General features: G+C 48.7%; 1 protein-coding gene across 3 annotated transcripts in view; it reads right to left on the reverse strand.

The window, feature by feature from the left end:
• Positions 1 to 22216, reverse strand: part of IQSEC2 (IQ motif and Sec7 domain ArfGEF 2) — a 77294-nt gene that overhangs the window by 43193 nt on the left and 11885 nt on the right. For all 3 annotated transcript variants that reach the window (XM_053667447.1, XM_037153717.2, XM_053667475.1), the window contains exon 2: positions 10101 to 10130. In XM_053667447.1, coding sequence (XP_053523422.1) covers positions 10101 to 10130 — 30 coding nt within the window. The remainder of the gene's footprint in view (positions 1 to 10100; positions 10131 to 22216) is intronic.

Here is a 22216-nt window from a genome sequence, read left to right on the forward strand (position 1 = left end):
TTGTTCTGGGATAGAACAAAATTCAAATCACTCATCTTGGGCAATCAAGATGAGGCCCTGGCCAGTATTCCTGACCACAGCAAAAGTTCTCACTCTATTCCGTGTTGCTTTCTGGACCGCTGAGAGAAGAGCTCCCTGAAAAGAAGGGCCCAAATCAGAAGAACCGCCATTCACAATCAAGAGGCTGTTTTCCCAACCTGAGTTTACGGGTGGGGACACTGAGGCCTGAAGAGGGGAAGTCCTATCGGAGTTCATGCAGCCAGTCAGACTAGAATCCAGATGCCCTGACTCCCCACCACCGACTGCAGTCATCTCTCCCCTCCGCATGGGTGGGGCTGGCAAAAGGAGAGAATGTGGAGGACCTGAAGGACGTGTGGGTCCTGAAGTACCCCAGGTCCAGCTCACAGCATTCTTGTCCTTTCATGGCCCCAGAGCCCAGGCCCCTGGCTGTTCTGAGCAGAAGGCAGCCCTGGGAGGGGCCAGGGGGCCAGTGATCTAGAAGGAATAGGAGCTGACAGGCAACAGGCCAGCCTTCCTGCCTCCCTGCCGGGGCAGCTGGTTCCTCTCAAGAAAAGCCAAAGCTGCAGAGAGAGATAGGCTCCCCGGACCACCACAAAGTTGGCATCTGTGGGCCCTTTGTGGCCTCCTCTGCCCTTCTCCTAAAGTCCCCTGGTCCTCAGGACTTTGGACTCAGCCTCCGCTCTTTTCCATCTCCTTCAGCACCTCTCCTAGTTCCTGCTGCAGCCGCACCTGGTGCCCACTCACAGTTTTTGTGTTACGAGCTACACCTCTGGCCCAAACCTTCCTCTTGGCCTGGCAGGAGTCGAGAGACAGAAATTCTAGTCCTGGCCTTACAGCTGATGCTGGGTGACCTTAGGCAAGCCCCTTCCCCTCTCTGGTGAGGTCAAGAGCCTTCACTTTGGTGCCTGGTGGAGCCAAGTGCAAGTCCCAGGTTGGCCACTTTTCAACTGGTAACCCCTCTGAGGTTCAGTTTATAAAAGACGAGTGGCAATTCCTCCCTCACAGGTTCTTGTGAGGATTCGGTGAAAAGAATGTGTACATGATGAAGGGTCTCAGCTTGAGCCTGACAGAGTCTGACCCCTCTCCCGCAGAGGCAAGGGACACCCATGGGAAGGCTGTTAGTTTCAGGGGAGGGACTGTTTCTAGGAAAATATCTCAATCTGGACCATTCCTGAACTTTAGACTATCTGAATATGTTCGAGAGACTCATGTGAGGACCCACCAGGGACTGAAGCGAAGAAGGAGGTATGGATGAGGAGCTTGACCTGGCCATGGGGCACTGCCCAGGCCTTCATTCACTGATTTACAGGTGCTGCGGGCCAGGCACTAGGCTGGAAGATGGACACAGCAGTGACGAAAGGTAGCCGATGTCTTGATCTCACGGAGCTTATACCCAAATGAGAGGAAACAGACGTTCAACAACTAATGGAATTACGCTGGACGGAAGTAGAGGTAGCAGGGGAGAATGTTCCAGGAGGAGGAAACAACTTGGGCAAAGGACCCGAGGGAGTATCTATCTCCCGGAACTGCAAAGAGGCCAAAGTGGGAAAAAGCAAAGGGAAGAGAGGTGAGACTAGAGATGTAAGCAGGGGACGGATCTTGTGCAGCCTCGGAGGCCATAATAAAGTTTTAGTATTTATACTAAGAACAATTTGGCAGCCTGCGGTTCATGAATAGGCACAGGGGGTGTCTCTGAAGCCCCTGAAGTTGTATGACAAATATTAATAAGTGATAGTTATGTATCTGAGGAGAGCATGGCTTTCATCAGATCCTCAGGTGGCTCTGTGATCCCAAAAGAATAGGCAAGCTCCTTATATGAGTCAACGCACAAGTGCCTACACTGGGCTAGTGGAAGGCAATCCTAGAACCTTTCTGAGCTGGCCCTTCCCCTCCCCTCCAGCGAGTCTCAGTGGCCCCGCCCCATCTTCACCCTGTGCTCCGCCCAGACAGAAGTGCTTGCAATTCTCTCTTGCTCGGCTGTGAGCCTGTCTTTGCCTGTGCCGTCCCTCTGCTCAGAAAGCCATTCCCCATCACCCTGTCCCCACTTCCGCCTACCCACGTCTTTAGCTCCCCCTCGTTCTTTACAAGCTAGCTCAGAGGTTGTGGGGCTCTGAAGCTGGCTCTGACCCCTCCCCTGTGTCCTTCCCACCGTGTGCTTCTCTCAGCACTGTCTGTTGCCTCTTCTGGGCCAGGAACTCTGTGAGCAGGGACTGTGTCTTATTCATCTCAGTGTCCCCAGCATCCAGTACAGGGCGCCTAGTCACACAAGTCAGTGTGAGTAGGAGACACACAATCCACATAGAGGCGCAGGCTGCAAGATGGGCTGATGGACACTCGAGGGCACTGTGAGCACTGAAATCATGGCCTGATGCTGGCTGGGCTGGGCCCCAGGGCCTGACATGCAAATCGCCTGTCTCCAGAGCCCAGGAGCAGGGAAAATGCTGCTGGGTCTTGCAGCTCCTCGGCTTGCGGCGTAACTGACCAGGGTCCCTGTTCCAGTCTCCCAATGTTCTTTCTGCCCGCTTTCCAGACCACTTGTCATGACAGGGCCATCGCACCGCACGTACGGCCTTCGCAGGTCACAAACACAAGTGCCAAACACCACTTCTACCGACCCGGCATACAACTTTGGCTCTGCCTACAACACTCTCCACTTCTCCTCATCCCATCCCGTCCCACCCCTCACCTCACTAACTTCTGCTCATCTTCCAACTCTCAGCTTACACGTCAGCTTGGAGAAGCCTCCATGACCCTCAGGCTGGGTGGGGTATACTTCCTGGCACAGCGCCCAATACTTCCCCTGTAACTCTCTATTGTTGCCTTGCCCATTGTCCTCCACGACAGTGAGTTTCCTCAGAGCAGACATCTGTTATTACTCGTCATCGTTTTCAACTGCATTTAATTTAGCACATTAGTGCCCGGCACGTCATCCGTGAGTGAACGATTGAATACATGGGTGGACGAATGGATGAATGGCCTCTCACAAGTCCCTTTACCTTCTCTAGTGTTGCTCCCTACTGGTAAAGTGGCTGTGACCATCACTACGTGGCAGGGCAGCCAGGAAGACTGGAGATAATGTGTGTTCAGGACTCCCGAACAGCGCCCGATACACAGCAGACACTGTTCGAATGGAAGCAATTCTTAATATTTGGAATTGTGAAAAAAGGGAGGGGAGGAGCTGGAGACTCTGCCACGAGCCTGGGGTGATCTCGCCCACTTGGGTTTACCATTTCCATGCGGAAGGATGGCTTTAACAATAATCTAAAAAGTATCGTTTTTATTAGAAATGATGGCAGCAGCTGCTATGTGCCACAGCAGACACAGGAGGCTCCAGAGAAGAAGGTGGGCAGCCTCCAGTCTCAGCCAGGAAATGGGAGGCCAGGACCGAGGCCAGAGCCGCGGGCACGCTGCCCCTGCGTCTGGAGAGCGGTTATTACGGCCACAGCTGGTTCCCAACTCTTTACTCACAGGTGAAAATTTGTCTAAGGGGTCATTAATGCCCTCTATAATTAATGGAAAAACTGCAGGGTTTGTGTTAATGGAAAACTAAGCTCAAGCGTCAAGCTGATAATATTGATAATGTGCGCTTGTAATTATAGACTGCAGATAACTATAAATTCAGTCATCGCACTAATAAAATGTACAAATTCCTGAAGCAACCAAGAACCTGGTGGCAGCTGCACCATGAGTAGCATTATGCCAGTTGTTCTGAGGCTGTGAAAATCCCCACATACTGGGAGCAGTGGTAATAGTCACTGTGCACTTAAAAGCACAAAATAAGGGGAAATTTTTAGATAAAACAGGGCGTTTTGATGCAAGAACATGAAATTTGAAAGCACTGTGAGCAAAGGTCAATTTGCATTACCGTAGGAAACAAAACCTTGATGGAATCTTACAATAATGGGCCTCTGAGCAGACTGCCACCCAGGCTCCAACCTTCCTGTGGGCACAAAAACTGTGCTCATGGCAGAAGGCCAACCATCAAGTATTTGACCTCTCTACCCTCGTCCGCTTTGAAGGGAATCAACTCCCACCCGCAGCGCCTTGCCACCTCGTGTTACCACAGGCTTAGACAGAAACGCTGCGGTCATGTGGCAGTGGACCCTGAGGCCGGAAGGTCACGTTGCTTCCAGGTTGGGGGCCACATCGGGCTGTGTGAAAGCAGAGCCAGTCCAGAGACAGGAGTCAATGACAAAAAGATGACAGGGACCAGGCAAGCCGGGAGAGACGACAGAGAGGAGGTGCCAGAGATGGAGATGGAGAGAGAGAGATACAGATCTTGGTTTCTTGGTCCCATCTCCAGTGGGTGAGGCCTGGCTATACTTCATTTACTATTCTTAGATTCTGTGAGATGTAGCTTCATAATAGTTCCCCCCACCCTTTACTCTTGAGTGAATTTGAGCGGGTTTGTGTTCCCTGCCACAAAAATACACCCGGACTAAGACAAGGGAAAAATTGGAGATATAAGTGCAGGGCTTGCATAAGCAAAAACGCAAAGAGAACACTTATGTAGGGAGGGGTGAATGTAATTATAAAGCATTTGTGTTTGTTCACCCAAATGGTCCCTCGTTTCCTGACACTGTCTACCACAGACAAACGCTAAAGCCACATACACACACACACACACACACACTCTCTCTCTCTCTCTCTCTGACATCCAGTGGTACACAGAAACAAAGGCAGCAACGACCAGATTTGCTCCTATGCAGACACACGGACACGCACTAGCCTGTAGCGCTGCCCCTGCACTCCTCACACCCGCGTGGACAGGGCTGGCCAGCCGGCAGCAGTGTACCCACATGCATGAACACAGTGGCGTTGCCCGCAAGGCTCGGTTTGAGCCAGGAGTGGAGGCTTCACTGGGCGCTGAGCAGCCTCCCTCCCCAGCTGCCAAGTGACTCATCCCCAGGGCTGCTAATTAAAGCCAGGACAGAGGGGACAGAAGCGAGGGGAGGGGAAGAGAGAGTTTATTTTGGTGCCAACCAGGCACTCAGCCAGCTTAGGGGTCACCTACTTCCTGGGGCTGGGCCAGGTGGGGGGCAAGGGAGTGCAAACAGGAAAGAGAGGGACGACCCTCTTGCCCCTTCTTGTCTCCTGTGAGCTTCCTGGAAAGGTAGCTTCTTTGGGAAAATTACCCAACTTCCCCCGCCTCCCTCCTCCTCTACCCCGCTGTCAGATTCCAGCTCCACCCCTTCCAGACTCTTGTCCTTACAGCTGGCTTCTCCGTAGCAGCACACTCCCATTTGGGCTTGCCAGAACTGGCTTATCTGTGTCTCTACCCCACTTCTGTCCCAGCTGTCTCTTGCCCCAAGGACCACACAACACAGGCCTGGTACATCGGGGAATGCCCTGTGGTACTTCTGGGATATGACTGGGTTAACTCCGGTACGGCACAACGTGGTGACTACAACTCTGGTGGCTTGGATCCCTATCCTGGTTCCACCACAGGAGGAATCATTTTAGCTCTCTAAGCCTCAGTTTCCTCATCTGTAAAGTAACAAGAATATGTACCCTATAAAGGATTATTGTGAGGATTAAATGAGAAAACACAGGAAAAGTGCCCAGCATGGTGCCCGACATATAAAAAACGTAGCTTTAAAGATCAGCTGGTAAGCGCTGCTGCTAACACCCGCCTCAGGCCTGGCGCGGCAGCCCTTACACAGAAGCCAGGTTCCAGGCTTGGCTCCACTACATACCACCCAAGGGACTGCAGACAAGTCACATACGCTCTCAGAGCACTGTCTCTTATGTAAAATGGGATTTGAGACACAACACCATAGATTTACTGTAAAGCACAGGTGGCAAACACAGGGCCCGTGGGCCTCGGCCCTCCGCCTTGTTTTATCCGTCCTGGCACCTGGTTTCTACCTGGCGGCAGTGCCGAGCTCTCGCTTAACTGTGAAGGAGCAGTTACATGTATACAGTCCTAAAATTACATTCGGCCCTTTGGAGGCAACTGAGAAGCTGATGTGGCCCCCGGTGACAATGAGTTTGACACCCCTGCTGTAAAGATTTCAGCCTGTCAAGTGTCCTGTGGGGAGCCCAGCTCTTAGACACAGCATGACAAACTGCAACAGTGATTACGAAGGATAGAGGGAGGAGCTCAGATCTTTGCAGCCCAAGAGGCCCAGAAGGGAGGAAGCAAGTGGAGACGTCTTCCCACAGTGGGCAGGACAGGAGTTGCGCCCCCCCCCAGGGCGCTTTGGGCAGGTAGTAAATGACAAGGTTCCAGACAAAGGAAGTGATTGCAACAGACGGCTGGACAGGGCAGGCACCCATGCTGTCGCAAACGTGAGGCGGCACAGGAGGGGACAGCCAATGTTACTGGGGCTGCTCTGGGGATGGCTAGCGCCTTGGACATGTGAATGGGGCAACTGAGGAAGGTTGTCTGTGAGCTCTCAGCCACCCCCGATTACCAGGAGAGGTCAGTACAAGGAAGAAGTTTAGAGATTATCTAATCCAGACTCCCGATGGACAGATGGGGGCACTGAGGCCCAGAGTGGGAGGCCTCCTCTGGGAGCAGAGCCAGCAGTGGCTCCTCCTCCCACCTCTCCTCCTGAGATTGCAGCGGCTCCAGTTGCCATGGGGACATCCCTGGCTCCTCAGGGTGTCAGCCGCTCCCCACACCCTCTCTCCTTACCTAGCAACAGGCCACCTCCTCCAGCTCTTATCTTTGTGTGCCTAGCAACCCCAGCCTCTGTCCCTAGTCCCCCCACTACTCAGTTCTAGCCTGACCCTAACTGCAGAGGCAGTCCCCTCTAGGACTGGGCTCCTGCTTCTAGTGGCAGAGATACTGACCTCTCCTGCCCCTCTGTTTTCAAGTTCAACATTTCACATTTTGCAAGCTTGACTATTCAGCATAGGCAATGGATTGGGTTAGGGGAGGGCAGAGAGCACTCCAATGTGTTATCCGCTATTTTATGCTGAGCTTTGCTTTACTGTAAAGGTTGTCTCATCAACCCACAGAAGTCAGAATTATTGTCCTCATTTTACCGATGAGAAAACTAATAAGGATCAGAGAAGTTAAGTGACTTCACAAAGCACCACACAACTAGGAAGCAGGCTCTGCTAAGAGCCAGCTTCGTGACCTTGAGCCATCGCCAGTCCCTTTCTGGATGTTGGCTTACGGTGCCTGGAGGTTTGACAACTTCTCAAGAATCTACAGGAAGTCCAGGCACCTTCCTCTACCCACAGTCCTCCCGCAACACAAGCTGTTCAGCTCTAATTAGACTCCACACTTCCACTGGCACCTCGTACTTGGAAGCCCTCAGGCCTGGGCCTTGCCACAGGGGTTTTGAATCCACCAATTCTGCTCCCTCCTTGCTGTTCTGCTTCCAACACGGCCACCGCCTAACACTTCTCCGTGGTGTTTCTTCTCTCCGTCTAACCTTTCCCCTTCACACACACAGACATGTTCATTAGAGGGAGACACTGGGGTTCCAAGGGATGAACAGATTTCTCCAAAGTCATGTATCTAGAAAGTGACCTAGCCATCAATGGAGCCCTTTGCTTCCCTTGCTAGGCTGCAGAGCCCAGCCTCTCCTCCAAACTCCCTCGGCTCCTCACTGATGACAGAAGGTATCGGTGACCCAACCCTGACCAGCGCTCTGATCTTTAACATTCGAGCCTTTCCCTGCCTCTTCCAGATCTGTTTTCGCTCAACCAACCGCCAACATTTCTAACCCCACGCTCACTCCCTGGGTACAGTGGTTCTGCTTCCGGTGATGCTCTCCATATGCGTAGTCCTCCACAGCCCAGTTTAGATGCCGCCTTCTCCCGGAAGCCATCCCTGATCCCTAACTGAAGTAAGCTCAAGAATTACATGCAGGCACTGAGAGCGTCCTCTGACAGTCCTACCTGTCCCTTGTTCCCAGTTAAAGAGTCTTCCTGCCATGTTTGCAAGATCTTGCCCCACAAGTGGCATGTTTTAGGTCCCTTCCACAGCCCAAGTCTAACCTTTATTTCTCCAATTGCTGACTCCTCATGGCCCCTGTACCTCTGGGGATGGACCAGCATGGATGTTGGGAACACACACACTGGCTCTGGATCCAGAGAGCCCAGCATGTGTGTCAGAGTGATGCCACCATCGCTCTTTTGGGGGCAACTCAATGACCCTCTCAGGAACTTCATATGCCTCATCTGTAAATCAAGGATCCTAATATACGTCTAATGGGGATATTGTGAGCATTAAATAAGAACATGTTCAGAGTTCTTAGAATGGGAGGAGCAAATGATCACTGCTATTATTACTAATATTAGGATGAGGAAGAGGATAAGTACTATTATCTGCAAGGCTTCCAACAGCTCCCGCAGGGACGTGGGCTGGGCTCTGGGCTTTGGGCCAGGCAGTCCTGGGTTTGAATCCAGGCTCAGCCAAATATTACTTGTGTGGCTGTAGGCAAACCAGGCCAGGCCACAGTTTCCTCAACTGTAAAACAATGATGATAAGGCCAGCCCAGATTCCACCTACAGTGTCACTGGGAAGATCAAACAAAAGAAAGTCCTTGGCGAGTTCAGAACGTAGTAAAGGCCCAACGTGTATCACCGTACGAGTTAGGATCATTACTAAATACTGTGAGCTACAGGTCTCAGGAACTGGTCAGAGCTAGAGATACCTTCAATTTGTCCCTCGACGAGTACCAGGCACATCCGCAGGAATGCTGGGGGCCTGTGCTGGGAGTCAGCCCAAATTAGCTTTCTCTGAACCCATGGTGGGACAGTGGGATCCTCGTCCTTTCTGAGACTAGTCCATTCCTAAATGCTAGAACAGGCTGTGCCCATGTCACATGCTTTACTGCATGCATGGGCAGGGACTGACTGTGTCCTCTCACGGACACTGGGCCTGACATGTGGTCATCACATGCCTCTTGACTGCCTACTGGCCCAAGGGTGCTCCCAGTCCCACAGCCCCTACCTTAGCCCTGAGCATCAGTGTGCTCACCCTGTACCCCCTGCCTAGGATGCTAGGGCTCAGTGTATCCCATTATGCACCTCTGTATGCTGGGTTCTTCTGCCCCCTCCCATATCCACTGCCTGGATGCCAGAACTTGGGCTGCTGCATATGGTTGGACAAGCTGTGCCCTGCACAAGGGTTCACAGCCCAGAGAGCATGCGTGGGGGCTGAATCCAACCTGCGCCTTGCTCACTGAGCCAGAAACCCTACTGATGGGCTGCGGTAGCCCATGGAAAGGGAATATTCCTCCAACTGACACACTCGGTGGATTCTTCTCTTCATGAAGGTGCTGCACATGCTAGTCACAGCGCTGCCTGGGACCTAATGCACCCATCACCTGCCTCTGTTGCCTGGGCCCATCTCATCTTACATGCCCACCCCGTCACCCCTGACCCGAATGCTAAGACTAATGGGCCCTCTTCTGAGACCCCCCCCAATAATTCTCACTTTGTTCCTCTATGGAACACTTGTGTCTTCATGAAGCTCCTGATGGGTTACTGCATAAGAAATGCACAAATAGCCCTTGTCTCTAACCCAGTTTTATTCCTGCCTCTTCAAGTGGCAAATTGATCACACCCTGAAAACTTATTGAAGCTTGTAAACCTTTTTACCAAGCAAACAAAAAAAAAGTATGTGCACTTGTCACCATGACGTATATTTCTAATATGTACAATGTGTCACATCAAAAGTCCATCCAAATCCCACTACCCAGAGATACCGCTGTTCAGGGTGGAGCATGAAAGCCAGACCAGGGAAGCCCCACGTTTATCGTGCCCTCTTCTCCTAGGAGGAGGAGACAGTTGGAAAGGTCCCAGGGCCAGAGCTGAACTCTCTGCAGGTCAGCTTTCCCATCTGGGCAGCTCCCGTGAACCCCTTCAGGGTTCAGCCTAGCCCACAAGTCAGCTGGGGTCAGAAAGACTGAAGAAGAGTTCCAGCCCCCTCCCACGCCTGTCCCATTCACCCCAGCCCTCCCACCCCACTCCATACCCACCCCTAATGGCATGGGACAAAACCCTTGGATTTGGTCCCCACCCCTACCCATGGACCCCGAAGTGACAAATCAAAGACCCGCCACCCCAGTCCCTGTCCCATCTCCCGACTACTAATAAAGAAAGGAGGTACTGACCTGACTGTTCTGGAATTCTCACCATCAGATCTGAATGGAAAACAGAGAGAGAGAAAAAAAACAACAGTCAACATTTGGTCTCACCTCTTCTCCCTCTACCCTGTGCAGTGGCCTTGAATTCTAACACACATCATGAAAATGAGGAATAAGGTATTTCAGGCAGAGCAAAGAGCTGGTGCAAATGGCTTGAGATGGCAAAGGGTCTGGACAGTTGTTGGGGCAGGGAGGAGGACGGCATGGTTGAAGTGGAGGGAGGGAGGGGAAGAGTGGTCAGAGGTGAGGTCAAAGAGGTGCCAGGAACCAGCCCTGTGGATCTGGTGGGTCAAGGTGAGGAGCAATGTCTTCCATCGGTGTCACTGAGTGGCAGCCGGCAACTGTGGGCAGGGTCAAAGTTCAAGCTTTGAACTCAGATATCGGCTCTGCCACTTTCTAGCCCTGATACCCAAGCAAGTCACTTCTCCTCTCGGAATCTGAGTCTCAGTCTCCCCTCTTGTAACATAAGGCCAATTCTCACAGGGCTATTGGGATGATTAAATCCTTCAGAATTCAGCAGACAAATGTCAGGTATTATTAACAACATAGAAAAGGCTTTGGCAATTGCCTGGTTCAACCTGCTTATTTTCCAGATGAAGAGGACCAGGCTGAGAGGGTGAGTGAGTCAGCTGCGGAGCTCCTTTCTACTACATTGGTCTGCCTTCTTCATTGTGAGCCCTCTCAGAGGCAAAGGAAAGGCAACAAAAGAGAATGGGGTGGGGAAAATGAGGGAATGAGTGAAATCTGAACCACACCCCTCCACTGCTCCTCCCAAGGGACTGTGGCGGGGGGCGGGGCTGTGCACGCAAGGGAGAGGGGAGTAGGAAGGATCTTGGTGCACTGTTGCTTTGGGGGTGGACAACACCAGGTAGAAGGACCAGGGCACCTGGAAGAAGTGGGAGACTCTGGGAAGTGCCTTCCTCGTGCCCTGTCATCTTCTTTCTCCCCCTTTACTCCCTCCCCCAACCATTACACACTGCAGAGGGGAGAGATGTGAACACATTGCAGGCTCTGTTCTCAGGTGAGAGAACCATGATGTGACCTTAAGTGAGGAGAGCATCATCCATGCTGAGTGCAAAATGAAAGAGAGACACACAGGAAGCAGGTGGACCTCACAAGAGAGTATTTGTTGGAAGAGTGAATGGAGGTGGGGCAGGCAGGCATCAGGGTGCTGGAGCTCAGACGGTGGGTGAGAACAGTACTTCCAGTTCTGCTACTTACTAGCCACATAATCCTAGGGAAGGCACTCCCCTCTGCCCAGCCTCAGTTCTTTCACTTGTAAAGTGGGGGTGGGATGGTAAGAATCCCTCCCCTTGGGGGCGAGGCTGTGAGGCTTGGCCTAGCATAGAGCCTGACAGTGGGTCACACCTATAGGCTTCACAGCCTTCTCAGGGGATGGAGGACCAGAGCCACAGAGCGCCTTTTCACATCTATGAAAACTTTCCATCTGACTCTACAGCAACAAGGTTGCTTCTGAGGCCTGGCCCAACTATTCATAGGTACTAGGTCAGAGGGTCCTAACTTCAGTGACTCCCCACCTACCAACAGAATGGACTCCAAGCCCCTCGGTCGCTCTCCCTAACATTAACCCTCTTCTCCAGGCAGGCAGGTCTCCTGGCTACCCCACCCCACCCACGAACCCCAGCACACACTTATGCAGTCTACTGTAACCAGGTCCTGACTGGGCAATACAAACCCTCAAAGAGCTCTGGGATTGGCCCCCTGCCCCAATCTACTTTACAGTGACATACATACTCATCTCCATTCTCATGTAAACCATCACTAAGCACCTACCACGTACCGGGCAAGGTGGCAGGCTCTTTTTGTATGGTATCTCCCTTAATCCTGTACATTGGAACTTACCCATCCAATTTTAAGATGATGAAATTGAGACTAAGAGAAGTTCAAATGATTTGTCACACAAGTAAGGGGAGCTTGGTGTGAACCTTACCAAAGCATGGGCTTTTACTACACGTTCCACTGTACTTGGAAAGGGGGTGGGGCTTGCACACGGTTAAGGTGGCTTTTTCCTTATGCTGGTTCCCCAATGTCAAGATGGACCCTTCCTCTCCAGGGCCCTTTCTTCTGAGAGATGTTACCGTCCTCAAGATGGCAGCTAAGGGGAGCCATGACACAGAGTGAATTAGTCAGTTCTCCCTGCAAGCTGATTTTTACTAGTTTTAGGGGTATATGACATCATGTGACCCTCAACGTGGGTGCTTCCACCCCGGGGGGTTTGCAGCCCCTTATGTACTTACTATATTTTTAACTCTGCACAGATAATAATCATCATTAACACCTCTGTGGAGCTCATGCCCAGTGGTCAATCTGCCTCTTACTCCAAGAAGCTACACCACCATTCTTTTGGGGGGCAGCACAGACTCGTAGAAAGAATGCTGGGTTCTATTATGGCTCCTTCCCTAACCGGCAGCGTACACAGACTTGGATGAGTCACTGCTCTCTGGACATTAGTTCCTCATCTATAAAACAGTGAAGCTGGGCTAGCTGAGTTCCAAACAATTTAGTTCCTTCAGAATGCTAAAGTTTCTCTCTTTGGTCAACCAGGTTCAGCTGTCTAACATAAAGAAGCTAAGACCAAAGTAGCAGGCCTCGCCTTATGGATCCACGTGAGGCTTAATTCACAGATGGATTTCTGCTGCTAGTCCCACAGCCTTCTCCTAAGGAAAGGCCACTTAGGTCCTCAGGCTTCTCAGAGGGTCAGTCACGCCAATTCCCATCCTGAGGAGTGATGTGCACTAATCAGCAATGTGTTGAATCCGATGAGTATGGTGACCATATTTTCTAAGAACACAGGCATGTAACCTGACCAAGGACTTCGATGTTGCTACTTCCAGATACAAGGGACAATCTGACAGATGGAAGAATAAATGGCAAAATATAGAAAGTTCCTGAGCCTTTTGGGGACTTATGGGGACAACGGGGCAGAATAATTGAAAAGAAAGTAGGTCTGTGAACCCCATACTGGGGTTTCTGTCCTCATCTCCTGACTGGATTCCCTGCCTCTGGTTTTGACCCTCTACATGATCTGTAGACAGGACCGATGGAAACTATAAAGCGCCTCTCCCCAACAAGCTGGAGTTAGATAAACAATGTTGTCCTCCGAGAACTCAACTATTTTTTAAAAAATAAAATGCTTCCGAAACAAGATGTGCATAGTTACCTGAAAGAAACAGACTGGTCCTCTAGCCAGGATTTAAGAAACATGTCTAAAAAATCAAGGGTCCACCAGAAAGGAGATTGGACACCAATGAAGGCAGATTTTCTAAAGGAGACTTGAAAGGCAACTGTGGACTGGGCACCTCCCAGAAGTGTCCCGAAGAGAAAGAGGTGGACATCCTGCCCCGGGAGTCATGGAGGTCTCTCCAAAAGCTGACAACCAGTCCTGCGGGCAGCCGGGCAGCTCCGCTCCCAAACATCACTTTATCTAACTGCAAGTCTCTTCGATGGACAACCACCTTCTCTAAAGTACTGACCAGTTGGTGTGGTTCTACTCCCTCCATTTGCAAATTCACCACTGACATTCCTGCTGGTCGAGCCCAAGCTCCCCAGAGCTCTAAATCACTCTGCCCTTCCATCTGCTTTTTTCTTTAAAAAGCACATTTAATATCTGCTACCTGGAACAGTCTTGGTCCTTTTTATGCTCTCAAAATTGGGTTTAATTTATTAAAGTGATACATGAACTAGGCTAAAAAGCCTAATTGTAAAAGGATCTTAACAAAAATAACAGTCTTTTTGTAAACTATTTGAGTTCCTTTTTTCCTGAATGCATGTTCCTATTTCTAAAGTGGATGCTCATGTTGCTAATCCGTCCTTGAAATTTGTGTGTGTGCTCTTTTGAAATTTTATTTTTACCAAAGTAATACACGTATATGGATTTCCATGTCACACTGCATCACAAGGATTATAATAAAACCCCACAAATTCCTCGCTCTACCTGTCCTCCCTTCAACTCCCACTCTCAGAGACAGACAGTTTTCAAATCTCTTAACTGCTTGTTTTGGTATTTACCTCCTTGTTTCTAAAGAACACACTTGTACTTTTACTTCTTGATTTATTTCTTCGTTGTATGTATTATTATGGAATTCCTACTATTCAGGGAGGATACAGCTCTATTACACACACTTCCACCTCCAGCCCCCAGTACTCATGAAGGCGTACACATCCCCTCCTCTCATTTTACCATTGTAGTCATATCACAATGTTTTGATTAAATCAATATTACTGTTTTCCATTATTATGACTTTCTCAATTACTAATAGTGGATTAATCGCATTATATGCCATAATTACATTTACTTTCCCATACAACGTTTTCTTTTCCCTGGTGTTGAGTAATACTATTTTTGCTTGCATAGTTTTCTTTGTACATATGATCAATTCTGCCCAAATTCTGTCACGAATGCAATTCTTCTGTTCTGACATAGGTAATCTATCAGATATATATTTTTTTTCATTCAAGACATTGTTCCTGTTGCAATCCAGACTAGCTGCTCTCTAGACCCGTACAAGGTTGCCCTGAGGTCTTCTCCATTCCTCATAACCCTGGGGTTCTGCATTGGATTTCCTGTTTCCTAGATTCCTTGGCCTTTTTTTCTGAGTTCAAGTTTGCATTTCACTGGAGCCCTTTCTCCAGTGCTTCCTGAGGAAGGAGGCACGGGACACAAAATCTTTACATCTTACATGTCTGAGAATGTTTTTCTTACACCCTCATCTTCGATTTATAACAATTGAGTATAGACTTCTAGGTTGGAGATTACATGCCCTCAGAACTTTGAGAATACTACTCCATTGTCTCCTAGCTTCTAGTGCTGCTGTTGAGAAGTCCAATGTCATTCTATTTCTTTATCCTTTGTACATGACATGGTTTTTCTCTGGAAGCTTTCGGGATCTTCCCTTTGTCCCTGGCATTTCACAGGAGCTTACCTTGGTATGGGTCTTTTTATCATTTATTTTGTGGATTACTCAGTGGGATTTTCATTCCCGTGGTTCTGGACATATTCTTGCATCATGTCTATGATCATTTCTTTCCTGCTGTTTCTTCCATTCTCAATTTCTGGAACTCCTATTGTTGGATGTTGAACTCCCTCAGTTGATCCTCCAATTTTCTCATCTTTTCTCTTTCATTGTCCATCTCTTCATCTTGTTATCCTGCTTCCTAGGACATTTCCTCACCTTTTATTTTCTGGTCCTTCTGTTGAAATCTTTATTTTGATTCTATCTTTTATCTCCCAGGTTTCTTCTCCTCCATTCATTACCTCTGTTCCTTCCAAGTTCTTTTTTTTTTTAATGTTTGCTTGCTTGCTTACAGGTTGATGATCTTCCTCAAATAGCCTTGTACTAGCTGGTCATCTCTGGCTACCTAAGGTTTGGGGGGTTAATGTCAGTTTAATTTACAGGAAGTGAAATATATCTATTTTAAGGGTCCTTGAGTGATGTTCCTTGGCAATCAGTTCCCATGACACTAACAAGTTGATGGGAATCTCTGTGGGTAGATGGTGTTTGCCAGGTGGTGGGCTTCACTGCAGGGTTAACTGAGTTGCGAGCCCATTTTTGTTGTTGTTGTTGTTGTAAGACTGGCAAATTTCACCTTTTGGAGGCCCTTTAGCTCCCCAGAGAAGACTCCTTTGCCCTTTCCTGTGATCCTGACTTTGGTGTCCTGGATGTAGATGCCTTTGCTTGCAGCCTCGTTTCAACCCCTCCTCCACTGTGCCTGGTGTCCCCAAGCCCAGAGCTTCTTCAATTTCTCCAAAGAATCGACCTCCAGCTGCAGAGTTAGGGGTGGGGTGGGAAGAGTCCCTGACTGAATGGTGTTGGGGAAGGGCCAAGAGGGTCTACCAACAGATTGTTAATATTCTCCCTGTTTTCAGTTCCACACACCTCACCCTACCTTGTGATTCATAGCATCTCTGAATCCTGAGCATTTATGGCGCTTTCTGGATGGAATAGTTTACTTCCAATCAGCATTTCCAACCTTACGTGTTTCTACCATTTTTATTCCCTTATTCATACTTCAATGGGACTTGGGGAAACAACAGAGATAAATAAGTTAATTTAACTTGTATTTAACAGGAAGTTTGCCTCCTTATTCCAGCCAACTCCTATTCATCCTCTGGTGACTTATTTAAGCAAGACTTTCTCCAGGAAGCTTGTCTTGATGTCCCTAGGCTGGATGAGGAGCTTTTCTTCTATTGTCCCACAAGCTCCTTTTCTTGACTCTATCACAACCTTGATCAAACTGTTCCCAAAGTGTCCATTTTCATGTTTGCCTCTTCCTGCAGACTGGGAGCTCCTGGTGGTCTGGGGTTATGTCTTAGTCATGTCCATACCCCCAGTTCCCAGCATCTGGTCAACAGAGGTACAGAGCAAATATGTGGTGATGGAATGAATGAATAAATGAATGACTATAAGGATGAATCAGAGCAGCCAGAGGGGCCATCTAGGAAGGGAAATGAGAAGCTGAATACAATTGTTCCTATACAAGGTCAGTTTCCAGAAAGTTGTAAGTTCCCTGAAAGCAGTATGTACATAGATACCCACTGTAGCATAATTTAAACTAGTAAAAAAAAAAAGTGGGTCCAGCTTCAACACTCAACATTCAGAGGATGGTTAAATACATATGATATATCTTTGCCATTAAAAATTATGCCATTAAAAACTATGCTTCTGAAGAATGTGCAGTGGCATGGAGAAGCAGGAAAAGCGTTCAAACAGGAAAAGCAAGCAAGCCCTGACCAGTGTGGCTCAGTTGGTTGGGTGTCATCCTGCAAAGTTAAAGGTCGCCTGGTCAATTCCCGGTCAGGGCACAGGCCTGGGTTGCGGGTTCAGCCCCCAGTATGGGTGCATATGAGAGGCGACTGATCAGTGTTTCTCTCAGACACTGATGTTTCTTTCCCTCTTTCTCCCTCCCTCCCCCTCTTTCTGTAAATAAATAAATAGATAGAGAGATAAAATCTCTTTTAAAGGGCAAGAAAATATCGTATGTGCTGCATCATTTCAACTATATGAAGAGAGGGCAGAGAATGAGGGAAATACACTAAATGTTCCAAGTGGCTGCCTTTGTGTGTGGTAATGATGGACAACATTTTTCTCCTACACTTTCCCAAGTTTTCCTAAATTTTCTAATGGAAGAATACATTAAATGTATAATTTTTAAAAGTTCCCTAAAAAGGAAGGTAAGTCTCCTCAGAATGCCATGAACAAAATACTCTGAAGGGGACCTAAGGGTCGGTGTGCACATCTAGCAGTGCTTGCTGGGAAGGCTCAGTTCTTCACTGGCCAGAGACCCTGAAAGCCCTGGCACATGGAACACCACCCATCCCCGCTGTAAAGCAGGACCTAGCTCAGGAAGCCAATGGGGCCCATGAAGCCCAGCCCAGGACAAATCACAATGTCATAGGCTATGTTGGGAAACAGAGGCTGCTACATTGGTCCCCACACTTTAGAGGCCCTTCTCCATGAGGTAAAGGGTCTTGTGGGGCAAAGGAAATATGTCCATCAGGATCTTTGGCCCTCTGTCTTCCAGACTCCACTCCAGATACCCAGGACCCCAGAATTCCTTGTCCATGGTAAGAACCATGGACTTGAAGCTCAAGTAAGAACTTGAGCTTCAAGTAAGCTCAAGAGAGCTTACTTGAAGAAATTGTATGGTCTTATTATCCAAGTCCACTTGTGAAGCCCAATGGGTAGCCAAGGGAAAGGAGAAATAGATGGGGCTCAGCTGTGGACTAGGGTGTTCATATACATCTAAAGGTTCCATATGAACCACAAGTGGGAACAGAAGTGTGGGGGGCCAAGGGCCTCCACTGTACCTTGCCTGGGCCCCCAAAATATAGATGCAGGCAAGTCCATTGGTCCCTGCTAAGCCCCAGGGTTTGTAGAAAGGCCTAATCTTGAGTGTTGGACAGGTTAGGGCTCAAATCCATTCATTTGCTATGCAACAGTGGATGAGTCCATTCCCCTCTCTGAACCTCAGTTTTGCCAACAATAAAATACGTATAATAATTCCAACTTCATAGAGTCATTATGAAGCTTGCTGGGAGCAGAATGGATTATGGCTGTGAGCATGGGCTTTGGGGCAGACAGGCTTAGGTTTAAGCCTGCCCCTCCTAACTATGTGATTCACATCTCTAAGGCACAGTTTGTCGATCAATAGTATAGAGATTAGAATATCACTAACCAGATAAAGTTGTTGGGAGGATTATGCTTGTAATGAATATGTAGTAACACTGGGAAATGCTTGAATTATCTTAGCAATGGTCTTGTGAATACTGGCTATGGTGGAGCTGGCTGAGCATCTGCAGTCCCTATTCCCCTGCCCAACCTTATTTTTCTCCATAGCACTTACTGCTATGTGACATATTCTGTAGCTTCTTGTTGGTTTCTTTTCTGTGCCTGCTCCCTACTTTCACACACTAGAATGCATGCTCCTGAGGGCAGAGGTTTTGTCTGTTGTGTTCACTGTTTCCCAGTGCCTGGAACGGTGGGAGTGTGAAGGTGTTCTTCAGTCGCCAAGTAGATCTCTGCCATGTAGACAGGGGCAGAAGGCATTCTGGGCCAGGAAAACAGCTGGAACACAGGCATGGAAGCATAAAGAAGACCACCACGCTTAGGAAAGCCTAGACAGCTCAGTACAACTTGAGTGCAAGATCAGGAAGGGAACAGAGTGGCTACAAAGGTGTGTGCGGCTGTGGTCTGACCCAAAGGTGCTCACAAGAGCTCTCCTAGAACCACAAGAGGTGTGGAGCCCTCCTTGTGATGGCCAGGAAGTGGAAAAGCACTAGGGGAGAAGCAAAGTGGCCTCCCAAGTTCAAGTGCCACCTAGATCATGACCATGTGAAAGGTAAAAGTAAAAACTATGTGAAAGATAATTCAGGTGGAGAAAAAGACCCCTTTCTAGGGGGCCCATCTGAGCTGGGAGTCAGACCTAGAAGTGACAAATAGGCAGGGATTGAAGTCAAGTGGAAGAGGTAATGGTGACATGCAAGAAAATCTTATAAAGATTTACTGAAAGAGAAGAACAAGTAGATGAACCACAGGACGAATCAGAAAGCTTGTTGGACACTGCAACTGCTTTCAGCAATGGATCCACACAAGATCAAGACTACAATGACGGTGGAGGTGCAAAATGAAGGTCATGGTGCTTGCAGCTGCAGCTTGTCTGTTTGCTTCCGATTCCTCTTCCTATAGTCCTTGTTACCACTACTCAATGGGCAAGTTCTGCGATGGCAAGGATGGTGCTGCTGCTATGATAATGACTGCTGTACACTTGGAAAGAAACACTTGTCTCTCACTTTTTAAATTTCCTTCTTAGTAAATAAAGAGGCAAGTATCACTTCACATTATTTTACAGAGAAGAAAGACAGGCAGAGACTATAACAAAGAGAGCCTTGAGTAGCAGGCAAGAGGGGAGCAAACTTCATTGGGTAATTGCTGGGGAGCCTTTGGGGGGGGTTGGCCCAAGGAGTGATAAGGTCAAACACTGTCTTCCCTACCGCCCCGCCCACTCCTTTCGATCACTAAAGCAAGCTTTATTTGGTCCTTTGTATATTGTGCCTTTTAATAATCCAAAAAGAATACAGTGACTATTTATTAAGCATTTACAATGGTCCAAGACTTGTTATTACTTCATAACAGTTGTGCTTGGTAGTTATTCTTCTCATTGTATACGTGCGAGAACTGAGGCTCAGGGTAGCACTGTGATTTACCTGGAGTCACACAGCTAATAAGCAGTGCAGCTGAAATTCAAGTCTGGGTTTGTCTGCCTCCAAAGCCAATGCTTTTAACTGCTACAGCTGTGGCTTCCTTTTGTCACGTCAGAGCTAAGCGGTACTTTATCTCTCAAATCAGTCTGTAGGCTTGGCCCCTCTTCCTTGCCTGGCTCCGGTCTCCCCTCCACACAGCACAGCCCATGGTCCCCCATACCATGAGCATTCAGGGAATGCTTCTGGAAGAGAGAATCATCACAGGGTGGAAGAGGGGAGCACCAGAGAGGAAAGGTGGGGTTAGACACAGGTACTGCAGCCCAAATCAGCTCAGTACTACAACGGAGAGATTAGAGATAGAGATAGAGATAGAGATAGAGATAGAGATAGAGATAGAGATAGAGATAGAGATAGAGATAGAGATAGAGATAGAGATAGAGATAGATAGAGATAGAGACAGAGACAGAGATAGAGATAGAGAGATGATAGAGAGATGATAGGGATATAGATATAGAGATAGCGATAGTGATAGAGATAGAGATGATAGAGATAGATATAGAGATAGAGATAGCAATAGATAGAGATAGAGGTGACAGAGATAGAGATGATAGAGATAGATAGAGATAGAGATAGAGATAGAGATAGATAGAGATAGATAGAGATAGAGATAGAGATAGAGATAGATAGAGATAGAGATAGAGATAGAGATAGAGATAGAGATAGAGATAGAGATAGAGATAGAGATAGAAGGAGGGAGGGAGAAGACAGGAAAATAGAACTGGCTTTCCAGCCCTCCCTTCCTGCCTCCCTCAGCTGGAGGAAGAGGGATGGAGGTGCAGCCATGATGGGAAAGAGAGTGGGTGGAAGGGGGAGCAGCTAGAGCAGCCTGCTGTTGCAGAAGCCTGGGCTCAGCCTCAAAGCCCCCTCCTGTGCACTTGGGGTCCCTCTCTGTCCCACCTGCTCCCCACCGCCTGAGCAAAGGGTTTGGGCTGCTCTTCCAGCACTCACCCAAATCCTGCCAAAGCACAGCTCACAGCAGGCCCAGGCCCTCTTCAGTCACAGCAAGGGCATCCTGAGAGGTAGCGGGGCTGGCCCAGAGATCCAGAGGGAGGCAGTGGCAAGGCAGGGGTCAGGATGCAGGTCTCCAGTTCCTCAGCTGAGGACTCTCGAGTCTGCCTGGTCTAGATGGCTGAGGGTGAGGAAAAGGGGTGCTCCGAAGGCTGCCACAGAATACGCATGGCAGGGCTGGAGCCTGAGGCAACACGTGCCAAAAGGAGGCCATGCAGCGTTGGGTACTGGGGGCTTCCTAATCATTTCCTCTCAGTCTGGATGGAGAAAACAGAACAACCATTCCTAAAGGTAGCTTTAGTCTTAGCTTGGACCTCAAGAGCACAAACGTTTGTATCTCCCCTCTTTCCCAGGACCCCACTAACATGGAAGTAAAAGCCTAAGGTAGAGTATGAACTCCGAACAGTGAAGCAGATGCAAGAGAGAGGGTGATTATCAATGGGTGACAGACGCCCACAAATTTCTGGAAGCCCAAAACAAACAGAAGACTTTTCACAGTCGAAGGACAGCCAGGGACACCACTCAGGGGCTTACAGCTGGGGAGGGAGCCAGTGGGGCCACCAGAGGCCGGGGAGACTCCAGACTAGAAGATGGTAGGTATGAGAGAGAGGCTTAAAACGGTGCGGGGGGGGGGGGATAAACTGGAGGCAACTACAACCCCCGGAGCACAAGCTGCCTGGCATTCATCCTCAAGCAAAACATCAGAGGGCTTGTAGCTAAAGAAATGAAACTATCTGGGATGAATTAGGGTACCCGGTGACGTGAGGGAACAAACCAGCCTGGATAGACAGACCCCTCGGTCAGACCTTCTAACTCATTTATAAAGTATAGAATGGAAAATAGGACAGAAAAGGTGAGTGGCCTAGAAGATTCATCTAGGAAGTTCGACATCCAACTAACACATTCCCGAAAGAGAAAATGAAGGCGGAAGAAACTATCAGAGAAATTATGTAAGAAAACACCAAGTGCATTAAATGGCAAGGGCTCACTGAGTACCAGGTGGGGTGAATGACAAGCAGACCTTGAGCTGAATCCTGGTTATATAAGGAATATTTGGCAGGTAAAAAATTGACCAAGTCACTCATTGGTGATATGACCACTTTTCTATATGCATGGTATATTTCAATATGAAGTTAAAAAATGCTCTCCTAAAAATCTCCAAGTAAAATATCTCCCCAGAAGATATGGTATGATTATCTTGTAGATTCAAGAACGCCACACAACAGTAAAGCAACCAAGCAAATACATAAGAAGAAAGGAAGCCAGAGAGGGAGGGGGGAGGCATAAAGAGAGT

This window comes from Artibeus jamaicensis, unplaced genomic scaffold (genome assembly GCF_021234435.1).
Source record: "Artibeus jamaicensis isolate MK-2021 breed Jamaican fruit bat unplaced genomic scaffold, CSHL_Jam_final contig_1410, whole genome shotgun sequence".
Lineage (NCBI taxonomy): Eukaryota > Metazoa > Chordata > Mammalia > Chiroptera > Phyllostomidae > Artibeus > Artibeus jamaicensis.